This window comes from Cinclus cinclus, chromosome 24, assembly GCF_963662255.1.
Source record: "Cinclus cinclus chromosome 24, bCinCin1.1, whole genome shotgun sequence".
Lineage (NCBI taxonomy): Eukaryota > Metazoa > Chordata > Aves > Passeriformes > Cinclidae > Cinclus > Cinclus cinclus.
In genome coordinates this window covers 1,611,687-1,625,567 of record NC_085069.1, presented here as the reverse complement: position 1 = coordinate 1,625,567, position 13,881 = coordinate 1,611,687, and the positions used below count along the sequence as shown (strand labels likewise).

At 62.3% G+C, this 13,881-nt stretch overlaps 2 protein-coding genes across 8 annotated transcripts; both read left to right on the top strand.

Moving 5' to 3' along the window:
• The first annotated feature begins 230 nt into the window (after positions 1 to 230).
• ACBD4 (acyl-CoA binding domain containing 4) lies at positions 231 to 7,403 on the top strand. 7 transcript variants are annotated; one of them, XM_062508161.1, is made up of 10 exons: positions 231 to 348; positions 423 to 543; positions 635 to 719; positions 790 to 910; positions 3,052 to 3,165; positions 4,036 to 4,142; positions 4,724 to 4,874; positions 6,036 to 6,199; positions 6,328 to 6,607; positions 6,881 to 7,398. In XM_062508161.1, exons 1-10 carry the CDS (start codon positions 279 to 281, stop codon positions 7,327 to 7,329), a joined length of 1,662 nt encoding a protein of 553 aa, XP_062364145.1. In that variant the 5' UTR covers positions 231 to 278; the 3' UTR covers positions 7,330 to 7,398. The 7 variants fall into 7 exon arrangements, with proteins under 7 accessions (XP_062364145.1, XP_062364150.1, XP_062364149.1 ...); XM_062508166.1 differs by having other exon boundaries at positions 6,563 to 6,607; positions 6,881 to 7,125; XM_062508165.1 differs by having other exon boundaries at positions 6,563 to 6,607; positions 6,750 to 7,053.
• Positions 7,404 to 8,853: 1,450 nt separating this feature from the next.
• HEXIM1 (HEXIM P-TEFb complex subunit 1) lies at positions 8,854 to 10,377 on the top strand. The gene has a single exon (XM_062508006.1). It carries the CDS (start codon positions 9,031 to 9,033, stop codon positions 9,943 to 9,945), a length of 915 nt encoding a protein of 304 aa, XP_062363990.1. The 5' UTR covers positions 8,854 to 9,030; the 3' UTR covers positions 9,946 to 10,377.
• The last annotated feature ends 3,504 nt before the right edge of the window (positions 10,378 to 13,881 follow it).

Sequence of the window (13,881 nt, the reverse complement as noted above, 5' to 3'; positions counted from 1 at the left end):
CCGGCAGGGGGCGCGCGCGCCACGCTCGGCTCCGGGTGCTCAGGGGCGGGAGGGGCCCGTTCCGAGAGCCGCGCGCTGATTGGGCGCGGTGCGAGGGGGGCGATGGAAGATGGGCGCTGATTGGGCGCGGTGAGGCGGGGCCGATGGAAGACGGGTGTTGATTGGGCGCGGTGAGGAGGGGCCCATGGAAGACAGGCGCTGATTGGCCCCGCGCTGTCCCCGCACGCAGGGGGACCCGCGCCGGGCCGGGCCGGGGCCGGTGCGGAGCCGGTCCCGCCATGGAGGAGCCGGGCTGCGGGGCGCAGTTCCGCGCCGCCGTGCAGGTGATCCAGGGGCTGCCGCGGAGCGGTGAGTAGGGACCGGGACCGGGACAAGGGCCAGGCAGCCGCGGCGCCGACGGCCCCGCTGACCGTGTCCCGCAGGTGCGTACCGGCCCTCCTACGAGGAGATGCTGCGCTTCTACAGCTACTACAAGCAGGCGACGGCGGGGTGCTGCCAGGGCCCGCGGCCCGGCTTCTGGGACCCCATCGGCCGGTACAAGTGGTAAGAGCGGGGGGGGCAGGGTCCCGGTTCCGCTCCTGTTCGGGCTCGGTTCCGGTTCCCCCAGACCCGCTCACGGCCGCCGGCCCCGCAGGGACGCCTGGCACAGCCTGGGCAGGATGTCCAAGGAGGAGGCGATGGCCGCGTACGTGGCGGAGATGAAGAAGGTGGCCCAGAAGGTAACGGGGCGGGCGGCGGGGCCGGGCCGGGCGCTGCGCGGTGCCCGTGTCCAGCCGCGGCTCTCCGCAGGTCATTGACACCGTGCCCATGGACGACACCACCGAGGACATGTTCCGCTACTTCGAGCCGCTCTACGAGGTGATCCACGACATGCCCCGGCCCCCCGAGTCCTTCTTCAAGAGGAAAGGGGGTGAGTGGGGGCCGCTGTGCCCGGCGCATCCCTGCCCTCGGGGCTGCCCTCCTGGCACGACGCTCCCGCTGTCCCCGGCTTGCAGCTGCACCGGCACCGCCTCCGGGTCCGGTTCGTCCGCAGGGCACGTCCTGCTGCTGCTCCCTGAGCAGGCACGGGATGGACGCACCACATGCCACCGACCCTGCCGGGCCACCGCTGCTGCCGAGGGGCTCTTTGGGCAGCCCGGTGTCCCTTTGTGTGACACAAGTGTCCCTTTGTGTGGCACATTCTGGGCTTTTCTCGCTGCAAAACTTTGAGGCGAGTGTTTGAGATTTGGCTTCCAAGTGGCCCTTGGCCGCAGTCCGTGTGTGCAGAGGGGCAGGGATGAGCTCCCAGGGAGGCTGTGCTTCCCCTTGGCGCTGGCCCGCTCCGGGCAGGGCTCCGACTCAGCTGCTGTAAACATCTGGACAGGCCAGCCAGCTCCTGCTTGGAGGGGATGTGGAGAAACAGGGCTTGAGAAATGGGATTATTTGCACCGGTTTGTGCTAGAGGGGAATCCTTCCCAGCCCTTTCCATGTCTGGTGCTGGGAGGGGCCTGGGGACCTGTCCCACCTGCCGTGCTGGGCTGTCCTGGGTGTGTCTGACTGGTGAGGAGCACCCAGGGGGCAAGGGGGTCATAAAGGCACCACCAGTGGATCAGCTCAGCAGCATAGGGGCCTCCAGGGCTTATTCACAGCAGCTGTGGGACCTATCGGTGGTTTGGGAGAGCCCTGGCAAACAGACTCACTCCCAAGGCATCTGTCCTGTGCCTGTCACCCCCTGCTTCCAAGAGGGATACCTGTTGTCTGTAAGGCTTGGCCCCAAGGCACCTGCTCCTTCCTGTGGTACCCAGGTGCTTTGTTCTCCAGTTTGATGCTGAAAACCTTTAAAAGGCAGACTTAGTTTTTCTTTGAAATTTAAGAGCTGTTTCTAAACTGGTCATAATCCACTTGGGAGTGTCACTTACAGGTGACACTGTCTCTTAATTCTAAACCTGGCTAGCCCAAGGTGGCTGGAACTGACTGAGGTGCAGAGCACTGAGCTCCTGAAGGTGTTGAGTAATTTGTGTTAAAGGTTCCCAAATCTGCCTTCAGACACTGCAATCACAGCTTTGGTTGGTCTTTACCAGAGCAGACACTGGATTTCAGAGTGTGGAGCGTGGCAGGTGCCTCCGGTGGCTTTTGGGCACAGAGCTGGGAGTCTGGGAAGCTTTGGTTTTGTTTATTTACAAAGACAACGCATTATAAAGTGGAGCTTGGAACCCAAATCACAGATGGTTTCAGGTCCCAACAGGTCTCCAGTGCATGGCACTTTTCACCAGAGCCTTGTGAACGTGGCTGATATGTCCGGGTGCTGTGTGAGGTGACACCTGCCTGCATCCACCACTCTGGGTCACAGCACACCCTGAGGAGGGTTTGGGAATGAGGAGGATCCCAGAGCAGGGCAGTCCTGGCCCTATCTCCATGTGAGGTGCAGCCTTGTCCCCATCAGTGGGTGTCCTGGGATGCTGAAGGCAGGCTGGGGACAGCAGAGAGGTGCAGGCAAGGAGCAGCAGGGCAGCATTGCCACACACCTGCCTGCCCTGAAGCAGGGAGCAAAGTCCCTGGAAATCTGGCTGGGATTAACCCCATGGGCTCCACGGGGTGCTGGGGTGGGCTGGGGCCCCATCAGACCTTCTAGGGTGCTGCTGCCCCAGGTCCTCGGGGTGCTGCTGCCCACACAAGACTCTTCCAGCTAACGCTTCTTGCATTGGGCTCTTTGTTGCCGTGGGCACTGCCAGGGGACAGGACTGTCACTGTCACTGACCAGTGCTGATCTTTCTGCCTCCTGTCACAGGGGCTTGGGGACAGGAACACCCCAGCGACCCCTGGGTGAGCAAGGTGGTCTGCACAGGGCAAACCCACATGAGTTCACATGAATTCCTGGGCTGCCAGCAAACAAAGCTGGCTCCTCTCCTTCCCTTCTAGCTGCTGGCACCTCCAGAGGCTGCTGGTCCCTGACATCTGTGTGTCCTCCAGCTGTGCTGGCAGGGCAGCCCAACCACAGGGAGCCAGCACTGCAAGGACAACACAACTGTGACCCCACAAAATGACCCTGCTCTGCCTCTCCCCTCCATGCAGAGAGCCAGGGGAGGCCAGATGGCCCCAGCCAGGATGTCCTAGCGAGCAGCCCAGCTCGGGAGAGCCCCAGAGACACCGTGCCTGGGGAGCAGCAGGACGGGCAGCATGGGCCAGGTTGGTGTCCCTGGTGTGGCCGACACCTGGCAGAGACCCCATGGAGTAGGCATGAGGCTCCTTCCACCCACCCAACTGTTGACTCCAGGCACTTCTGCTGCAGCCCCACCCTCATCACTGGGCTGTTCATGGGTCCAGCTCTCACTGGGGTAACCTTGGACATGTGGGGTTGGCTCTGCTTCACTCCTGCCTGTGCAAAGGGGCCTGACTCTGCTAAACTGCGGGGATGAGGGGAGGCTGTTGCCCCATGGACTGGGAAAATATCACCCTGGAAGGTCCGTGATCCATGAGAGGATGTTCTCCCTTGGCTCAAGCCACATTTGCTGCTTCCTTGGCATTGGGATTCACAGTGCCGAGCCCTGGGGACGCATCAGCCCTGGCTTTTCTTTCACAGCCCCTTTTGCAGTCACCCCCTCCCACCCTCTGCTTCCCTCGAGGGCCCCCTGGCTGTGCCCTGGGCTGGGCAGGGTGCTGCAGGGAGGTTCCTCCTCCTGCTGCCGCTCTAGCCTTCCCCCAGGAGCAAATATGGTCACAGAGTGAGTGCCAGTGTCCCAGCCATGCCAGCCTCGAGTGGTGAGGCTGGCAGTGCCCAGGGAGCTGGGCAGTTTCCCTGCCTGTGCCACTGCTGCCCCAGGGCTGTGGGTATTGTGCCAATGGAACACCATGGGTGGCAGAAGGGGAAGTTCAGTCCTTGAATTCATGGCCACGGTCTGGGCCATGTTAACAGAGCTGCTTCCACCCCCGCAGTGCCTCACTTTCCCTCTTCTGCCTTGCCCTGAGCATGCACATCCCTTGCTTCACCTGGTGCTCTCTGGACACAGCTGGGCACCCCTGCCCTGCCCAGGGTTCAGCCCTTTGCTTCCCTTCCAGGAGCTGGGCTGGCTCCTGCCCCCGAAGCATTCAAGGGGAGCCAGGTGACAAGTGACTCTGAAGGGGACACGTTTTGTGACACCCTGGAGCAGATGGAGCCTGAGAAGGTAACAGAGGAAGTGCTGGAGGCTTTGCCATCCCTGCCCTACCTGCACTACGCAGCACCACCAGCCTGGGAGGCTCACAAAACCTACAGGGCCACCCTCCTGCACATCTCTGTGCCTTGTGTCACTCCTGGAGCCTGGTCCCTGTCACAGAGGGAATGCTGCGGAGCCTCCCCAGCGCCCCCATTCTTGTGGTGTGGCTCTGATGGGGCACTGGGGGCTGTTGGGGCTGGGCAAGACGAGCAGCTCTACATGGGTGCCACCAGCTGGATTGTTCCCCTGCCACTTCTCCCTGCTTGCTGCTGCCACATTTGGCACTTGGCATGCTATGGTGAGGCCTGGCAGATCTGGTGGAATGAGGGAGGAACCTCCCCCTCTTTTGCCACCTCAAGTCTGGGCACTTCCTTCTTAAGCCAGGTGCTGGCTGGTGTTACCACTGGGCTTCAGCTTCACTCAGTTCCACACACTCTCCACCCCCAAAAATGACACCATAAGGCAGAGGACTGCACTGCTGCCCTGCACCCTCCCTTCCTGCCCTGGGGAAGGGAGCAAGGGTCTCAGGGCCCATCTCTCCCATCTCCTAGGCTGGGCAGGTGCGGGGGCTCACCCCAAATGGGGTCCAGGCTGGAACTGAGCCCACAGTGCCCCACAGTGCTGGGCAGGGCGAGCGGAGCGAAGGCAGAAGAGCCGAGGGGAGCAGCAGCACTGACCTCACAGCCCTGGGTTCCGAGAGAGGTGGGTGCAGAGCTTGTCCCAGCACCCCTTCCTGCTGCTGCCTCACCTCCCATGGGCTGGGCTGGGGGTGGGGGCTGCCGCCACCCCCGGCATTAGTAGCTGAAGGAAGTCGTGTCCTGTCTCTGCACCCCTTGATCCTCAAGCAGTTCAGTGACTTTAGTCCTTTAGGACACAGCCCTTCCTTTGCCCATTTCTTGCAGTGGTACAAACTTGCCTGATTTGGAGGATGCTCTGCTGGCCCCTCAGCAGCCAAGCAGGGAATGCTTGGTTCCTGGCTCCCCGTGCCCAGCTCCTGTCCCTGCTCCAACCACATCAGTGGTGCCTTTGGATGTGGGTGGTGCCAGGGGTGAGCTCTGCCCAGGAGGGCAGGGGGTGAAGCTGGGCCCTGTGCCCTGGAGGCCTTGGGGACAGCTGTGCCATTCATCTGATGCCCCTCACCACCACCACTGCTGCTGCTGTCTGGGGACCACTTGGCCTCTACCTTTGCCACTGCAGGGAGGAGCCTCCTGCTGCCCTCTGTGCTGTCCCCAGACACATTGGGCTGCCCTGAGCTGGCATTGCCACCCTCATCCATGGGACTGGTGCTATTGCCTCACCTGGGCACAGCCCACGTGTCTCACCCTTTCCCCTGTTACTGTTCCCTTCCGGGCTGATTGACCTTGGCAGTGAACTTGTCCCCAGGCCAATCACAACAGTCTGGGCTGTCCCCAGGGGCTGGCAGTAAGTCCCTGCCTGTGTTCTGCTCACAGCCTGGATTATCCAGGTGTTTTCCGGGCTGGCTGGAGCTTTTGCTGGGCTGCCCCGGAGGAGGGCAGGGAGGAGTTGCCCTGGCCCTGGGTGTCCTGTCCAGTTGGTGGCACCTTTACCAGGTGTCACAAGGTGACCCACACACACCACAGCACCCATCCCATTGGTGGGCTGGCCACCCACTGCCACCACCACGGCTCTGGAGCGACACAGTGGTGCATGGCCCTGGGGACAGCCTGAGTGCAGCTAGGCGTGGTTGGAACAGCTGTGGTGTGGGCAGCCCACAGCTGGTGCCCTGTGGGAGTCACTGCTCACCGGTGGGTGACAGCACGGGATGGGCAGTGCCATCCTCTGGGCTCCTTGGGTGGTGGTCAGCCTGCCCTGCCACCTGTGTGCCTGTCCCTGTGCCCATAGATGTCCAGCTGGCAGGGGAGGACCCCGGGAGCACCCCCGAGCTGGCCCCAGGGCTGGCGGCGGAGCTGGAGGCCCACGTGGCCAGCACGGTGTGGGCACTGCAGGAGGAGCTGCGGCGAGCGCGGGAGCGGCTGAGCCGGCTGGAGACACTCGGTGCTGCCCAGGTATGGGCCGGGGGCAGGACTGGGACACTGCACCGGCCTGGCCGGGACAGCGGGGCTCAGCTCCGGGCTCTGGGACAGGGCTGGCCCCGGTATGGGGTCCCCCACGGTGGTTGGTGACATCTTGGCAGGACCAAGGCTGGTGCTGCCCGATCCGGCCCACAGTATGGAAAGGTGCTGCCCTTCGCTGCCGTTGCCTCCCTTACTCCACTGCCCCCGGGGTCCTGGCCCAGCTGCATGATCTGGATCCTTTGCAGGAGCCCTGCATGGACTCCCCAGGCCATTCCCTCCCTCTCACAAGGGCACAGAGGCTGGAAGGGGGGATGCCAGCCCCACCTGCACCCCAAATCCTTTCCTGTCTTGCAGGGGGATGCAGGTGGGATAGACCCGGGTCCAGCACTTGCTCCACAGGTGAGATGGGGGAGGAGGAAGTGCTGCGGGGTGGCCCTGCTCTCCCTCTGTCTCCACTGGGGCCTGGGGACACAGCTAGGGGAGGTCAGGGAAGGGACCCTCAGCTGGGGAGCAGGTAACATCTGTGAGGACGTGGCCCCAGGTATGGCGGTGTGATGCATCTCCAGAGGAGGAGGGGAGTGACCAGGACCACCGAGCAATGGCAGTAGTTCCTTTCAGCAGAGGGCTGAGGGGATGTTTGGTGACATTGGTGACACCTCTGTCCCCTCGAAGGCGATGTCTCTGTGGCACCTGACCATGTACCCGCGAACGCTGCTCTTCCTGGTCACTTGGCCCTTCATCACCCAGTGGCTGCTGCGCCACTGGCAAGGCAAGAAGAGGTGACCACCCGATCCCTGCTGCCATCGCCACCCCTCCTTCCCCACCCCACTTCGCATGAAGCGCCACGGAGCCATGCAGGAATCACCTCACCAGCCATAGGGCTCTGCGAGCCAGGCCTGCCCTGGCGGGGCATCCCCAGGCACGGCCACCGACCCTCAGGGCCAGCACCGGGAGCAGGGGTGGCATCGCCCTGCATAGACCCCGGGCAGCCACCTCGCTGCTGCCACGCACAGACGAACCAGGACCAGCTGCAGCCCCGCCGGTGGCAGGGACGGCCACGGGCCCATCCTGGCCACCAGGGCCGTGGAGTGCTGGGAAATCACGGAACCAGCCTCAATTAAAGTTGCCTTTTCAGTTCACAGCAGCCCGCTGCCTGTGCCCTGCTAGGGGAGGGGACTTCAGCGAAATGCTCCGGCCTGGTCACCTGCTCCGGCCTAGCCACTGTCCCTACGCGGTCACCCCCTATCTCTGCCTGGTTACCTCTCGTGCCTAGAGGGGTGTGCTGGCCGTGGCTGCCATGTCCCCCATGCAGGCAGTCTGTCTCCAGGCCCCGGCCTGTCCCCCCGGCTGGGTCCATGCCCACCCCGAGAGTCTTCCCCGCGCCAGGGGGTGGCAGTGCCCCCCCTGTGCCACCCCCACCGTGTTCCGGGGACGGCACAGGGACCCCGCGGTGTGGGGGCTGGGCAGGGCAGGGTAGGTTCCCCCCGCTGGTGACAGCGGTGACACAGACCACCCCCTCCTTCCGCGGGCTGTGCCCCGCCCGGCCGTGAGGCTCCGGGCCGTGGGTCCCACAGGGGACCCCGGGTACTGTTCACCCTTCAGACACGAAGCCCCAGTAGCACCCCCAGGCCCGCTCCCCGGCCCGTCCATGGCTCTCCCCAGCCGTGTGTCCCCATGGCGTGTGTCCCTCAACGGGGCCCCCCAAACCCCTCCAACCCCCCCCCTAGGCCGGGGGCCCCCCTCGCTCCCGAAAGTGGGGCCCAAGGGGGATATCGCCACTGTGAGTGGGGTGTGGCAGAACCAGGAACGGAACCATTACTGGGACTAGCACAAGGCCCTGGACCTCCCCATTCCCATCCCCCCCTTCCCCCTCCCCCCCACACCCCCCCCCACGAGCTTCGGGACCGCAGCTCCGCACCGCCCCTACAAGAAGGCGCGCGGCGCCTTTAAGAAAGGGCTTCTTTCCGCTTCGGTTTGTTTACATCTCCCTCCGCCGACGGCAGCACCGCTGCATTCGCACGGAGCCGGGATCCTTCCGCTCGCCCCCTTGCCCCCGGGCCGGCGCAACCCCGAAACTCCTCCCGGACCCCCCGAGCTGAGCCCGGCCCGGCCCGGCCCGGCCCGGCCCTGTATAACCCCCCTCGCTCCCGGGGCCGCAGCACGGCCAGCGGCGCCTCCACCGCGCGGGGGACTCTTTTTGGACCGTGCCACAGCTCCGCCGTAGGGGGGGGCCGCGCGCGCTGCCCTCGGCGCGGGCCTGAAGGTCGCGGGTCGCGCGCGGCCCCGCGTACGGCGACACCCCCGCTGCGTGGTACGGCCCGATCCCGCCCTCGCCCCCTCTCGATTGGTGGCACCGCGCACGAGTGACGCCCATCCCGATCAATGGCGACCAGTGCCTGCAACGGCCAGAGGCGTGTCCCGGCGGGCGGGCCCGCCCCCCGCACCCGCCGATTGGCCGCGAGGCGGCACCGCCCGCGCGAGCGGGGCCGTGGCGGCGGCGAGGGGCGCGCGGCGGGGGCGGGGTCCGACGCGAGGCGGGGCGGGGCGCATAGGGCGCCTGCGCGGGGCGGGGCGGGGCGCGCGCGGGTATAAAGGGGGCGGCGGCGGCCGAGGAGAGGCAGTCGGGAGCGGGCAGCGGTGGGCGCTAGTTGGGGTGTGGAGTGGGATTGCGGTGGGAGCGGCGGCGGCGCGTGCAGTGCGCGCGGGGAGGCGGGCCCGGCGGCGTTAAACCTCCCCCGGGCCATGTCTCGGTCGGCCTGAGCGGGGCCGGCCCCATGCGGCCCCGGTAGCGCCCGTCAGCGAGCGTAGCCGGGCGCAACGCTATGGCCGACGCGGCGCCCGCTGAACCGGGGCCGGAGCCCCAGTGCGAGCCGGAGCTTCGCTCCGAGCCCGAGGCGCGGCCGGAGTCGCGGTCTGAGCCCGAGCCGCAGTCCGAGCGCGGGGAAGCGCCGGCGGAGGACGGCGATGCCGGGCTGCTGCCGCCCCCCGGGGCGGAGGCGGCGGCGGGCGGCGCCGAGGGGCGGCCGCCGGCGGGTGGAGCGGGGCGTCCTGGCCTGGGCCCGCGGTACCGGGCCGTCGGACGCACCGAGGAGTGGCCGGTGAAGAAGAAGCACCGTCGGCGGCCGTCGAAGAAGAAACGGCGTTGGAAGCCGTACTCGAAGCTGAGCTGGGAGGAGAAGCAGCAGTTCGACGAGCGGCAGAGCCTCCGCGCCTCCCGGCTGCGGGCGGAGATGTTCGCCAAGGGGCAGCCGGTGGCTCCCTACAACACCACGCAGTTCCTCATGGAGGACCATGACCAGGAGGAGCCCGACCTGAAAACCGGGCTCTACCCGCGGCGAGCGGCCGCCAAGTCGGACGACACGAGCGAGGAGGATTTCCTGGACGACGCGGCGGATGAGGACGGGGGCAGCGACGGGATGGGGGGGGACGGCAGCGAGTTTCTGCAGAGGGACTTCTCGGAGACGTACGAGCGGTACCATGTGGAGAGCCTGCAGAACATGAGCAAGCAGGAGCTGGTGAAGGAGTACCTGGAGCTGGAGAAGTGCCTCTCACGCATGGAGGAGGAGAACAACCGGCTGAGGATGGAGAGCAAAAAAGCCGGGGGGGAGGCGGCGGACCCGGCGCGGGTGCAGGCGCTGGAGCGGGAGGTGGACAGGCTGCGAGCCGAGAACCTGCGGCTGCTGCGGGAGCAAGAGCTGCCCCGGCAGGAAAAAGGCCCCTGCAAGCCGGGGGAGTGACACTGGACAGGGGGACGCGGGGGGGGCGGGTTTTACAGTGCTGGGTGGAACATTCGGTCCTTGTACAGAGTCGCCGCGGACCCTTTTTATGGGCTAAACTGCAGCTGGAGGGGCCGAGGGCTCCCCCTTTTTTAGGTGGCTGTGACGGGGCGAGGGGGGGAGGGGGTTGATGTATTGGTGGTATCTGGTTTATGGTTTTATTTTTTTTTTGTGTCTAAACTGAAAAAAAAAAACCCAAGAAAGCTGTAAATTGGCCAAAACTGACTATAAAATAGAGAGGTCTAATAAATTTAATTACTTGTAACTGTAATAGTTTTGGTGTGGTTTCTCGAAAATAATCAGAATGGCATCCCACCAGGGAATACATCCTGGATTACTTTCATCATGTTATGACTGTTGTTCGATTAAACTTAGTTTTAATTCCCTGCTTAACCTTTTTTGTTATTATTTTCCCCCAATTTGTTTTCGAATGTAATCCTGCTTAATGAGCTGAAATAGTTAAAGGTACCTGGAAAGGGGGTAAAATGGTGTATGATGGATACAGAGGGCAGCTCACTGAGGGAGGAGTAGCCTCAAGTCTGTTTGCCTAAGGCTCCCTTAAACTTGACTCTTGTTTCCCTGCAGCTCCGTAGGAATCCAGGTCGTTAACTGAAATCTGGGCAGAAAACTGCCTTAAAAATCGACTTCAAGCTACAAGTGAGAGGAAAATCCTTAAAGTTTTGGAGCAGCCCAAGGAAAAGTTTTGGTAGTCAGCACTTGGCCTCTGACATGGCTGACGAGGGAGCGGGGAAAGGCGATGGCTCAACCTCCCTCCTGCTGCACCTGAGAGGGGGAGGAGGAGGGAAAAGCAGGAGAAGCTCCGAGCGCTGGCGCTTTTTTTGGGGGAAAACAGGTACAGGGAGGGGTGAAGCAGGCGAGGGGCGGAGGCTGCTCTGGCCGAGGCCGAGATGCAGGCAGAAGTCGGGATCAGAATTGGAGGTGGTGAAAGCTGTACCTGGCGAGGCAGGAGCTGGGATTGAGGCAGGGAGCCGGGATGGGCCTGGGCAGCTGCCCGCAGGAATGGGGGGGGGGGGGGGAGGGGGGGGGAAACAAGGGACAGAGCTGTCCCAGCGCTTCCAGCGTAGGTGCGGTGGGACCAGATCGGGGGTAAAGCGACAGCACCTAGGTGCTGGATATGTCCCACCAGGTTTAACCCTAGCCCGGCCAAACCCCTGCCACTCCACGGGGGAAAAACAGCCTTTTATCAGGGAACAGGGAGTTCAGGGGGTTGGGGGGGAGAGCACAGGGACGTCCCCAGCGCTAGCGGCGCAGCTAGAGTGCTGTAAAATCGAGGGTTAAAGCGGCCGAGCGAGCCGCTCCAGGGGGATCACACAGATTTTGTCGTGTCCCCTACTCCCTCCCGCCCCACCCCCCTCTCTGGGGCACCGGCGGGGGGAAGGAAACGAGCCAGGGCCACTTGCTCAAGAGCCCGGGAGCCAGCGGCTCCTTCCCTGTGCCATGACATCACCGCAGCGCCGGGGGAGGGGGTGATGATCCTGCGGGATCCTGCGGCCCGGGATGGGGCCGAGCCCCGCGTCCTCCTCCGGCCCGGGCGCTGCTTTCCCGCTGCCCAGAGATTCCCTCTCCGCGATTTTCACAAGAGGCGTTTTCTGCCGGGGCAGGACATGTGTCCGATAGCACCGACGGAGGTCCCTCATGGTCCTAATTCCGTGAAATGCAGCTCCTGGTACCAGCTTCGTGGGGAAACTTTGATCTAAAGTGATGTTCTCAGCCAGGTTTTGCCCTCATCCACTTACCCCACACCCATCAGGTTCAACTCCCTGGAAGAAATGTTTTCTCTGCAAATGCTTTTATAAAATACAACTTAAAATAACCCAAACCAAACGAACCAACTAAAAGGACCATAATGATCAACTCTCCAACCTGTTCTTCCCCCCATGAACTCCTCCTGCTTTATTCTGTGACCTTCCCTAGGAACCAGGTTATCCTGATCCCAAGGGCTCGCTGCAGCTCCTGTGCCCAACTCTGCAGACACAGACCAGTGCCATTGTGGGACCTTTGAAACCTCCAAGTGGATCAGTAATGGACAGAGAGCTCCTACATGCTCCTCCCTGGCTGTGAGGAGAGCTCCCCATCCCAAGTGTTCCCACAAGCTCCAGAGCTGGTTTGGAGCAGAGGAGCTGACCATCCAGTGCCAACCTCTGCCATGGTAGTGGGGCCCTGGCACAGGTTGCCCAGAGCAGCTGTGGCTGTCACTGGCTCCCTGGAAGTGTCCGAGGCCAGGCTGGATGGGGCCTGGAGCAACCTGGAGCATGAGTACCTAGTGTTGCTGCCATGGCAGGGGGTGGAATGAGATGGGCTTTAGGGTTTTTTCCCACCCAAACTATTCCATGATTCTCTGGACAGGGATGCCAGGCAGGAATCACCTCCCCAGGGCTCCATGGCTCTGGAAGGGCAACACCAACACTGAATTTGGGGCACTTGAAAACACAGAGCATTGGGAGACCCTCTGGCAAAAGGCTTTCCCAGCTACTCCCCTCCCAAGGGGAAGGAAGGGCTGAAATTCTTTCCTGGGAAGAAGCAGAAATTAGAGCACCACCACAAAAAAAAAAAAAATGGAGACTGCTCCATCCCATATGCAGAAATGGCCTTTCCCCTTGGACAGAAGCAATGCAGGGACAGAGCAGTTCCCTGGAAACACTGTAAATCCAAGAAAGAAGGGTCTGTTAATGCTACAGGGGTGAGGCGAGTCCAAAACCCTGCCTGGTGACACAGCAGCCCCTTGGAGTTGCTGCCAGTGCTCCTTCCGTGGCACTCCAGGTCTAAGCCTGGTAAATCCAGGTGGCTCCCCGACCCCATGCCAGGGTTATACCCAGGGACACAGCTCTAGCAGCCCCACTGTGCCTGCTGTGACACTTCACCTGCACTAACTGTGCTCCCCTTCGCTGGCTTCACCTTCCCAGGATACATTCATGAAGGCGCTGGGAATTTCCTGGTGACTCTGGGTCACTCAAGTGGCATTTTGGTGAAGCAACAGGAGAATCTGCAGCCAGTGGGACCATCACCAAAAACCTGTAGCTCTTGGAGCTCTTGGTGCATCTACAACTGAGCAAACCCTGGCTGCCCACAAACCTTCTGCTCCCCATAAACCCTGGAACGCCTGGGCAGGTGCAAAGCTCACAGCTCAAACCAAGTGTGACCCTCATTAGTCTGACAAAATAATTTTTAGCTCTCACAAGCATTAGAAAATACACACAATAAACCTCCCAGCCCTGGAAATGCAGCTGGGATATAAAATATAATGGAATCAGAGAACAGATTTGGTTTGAGGAACCTTAAAAACCAGTTCGACTCCACTGCCATGGACAGGGACACCTTCCACTGTCCCAGGTTGCTCCAAGCTGTGTCCAACCCGGCCTTGAACAGTTCAAGGGCTGGGGCAGCCATCACCTTTCCATATGAAGCTTTGGCATTCAGGACCTGCTAAAGCAACATCCATAGAATCATAACAAATATAATTTTAAAAAATAGCCAAGTGCCTAAATGTAAAATAATCTGGTTTTAACTGGCTAACCCACGTCTGACAGCACAATCCGCACTTAGAGTGGAAGCCTCCCAAATTTCCCTGTTTTAAACCTAAACCCAGCCCCACAAACACCAGGGGATGAGCTGGTGTTATCGGCCTTTGCCGAGGAAAGAACGGGGTTGGGAACTGGAGCTCCATTGAGGAGCCGTGGGGAGGCTGGGCCAGCTCAATCCCTCCCTAGCGCTGAGCACGTCCAAAAAAATGCCACTTTTAGTTTTTAAACAGACGGGGTTTGACTTTGCACGGGGAAAGCAACGCCGCAGATGCTTCTCCAGCCTCGGAGGGGCATTGCTCCCTCCGAACCCGGGGTCGCTCGGGCTTGTTACCGCCCGAGAAGTCCCCCCGGGCCC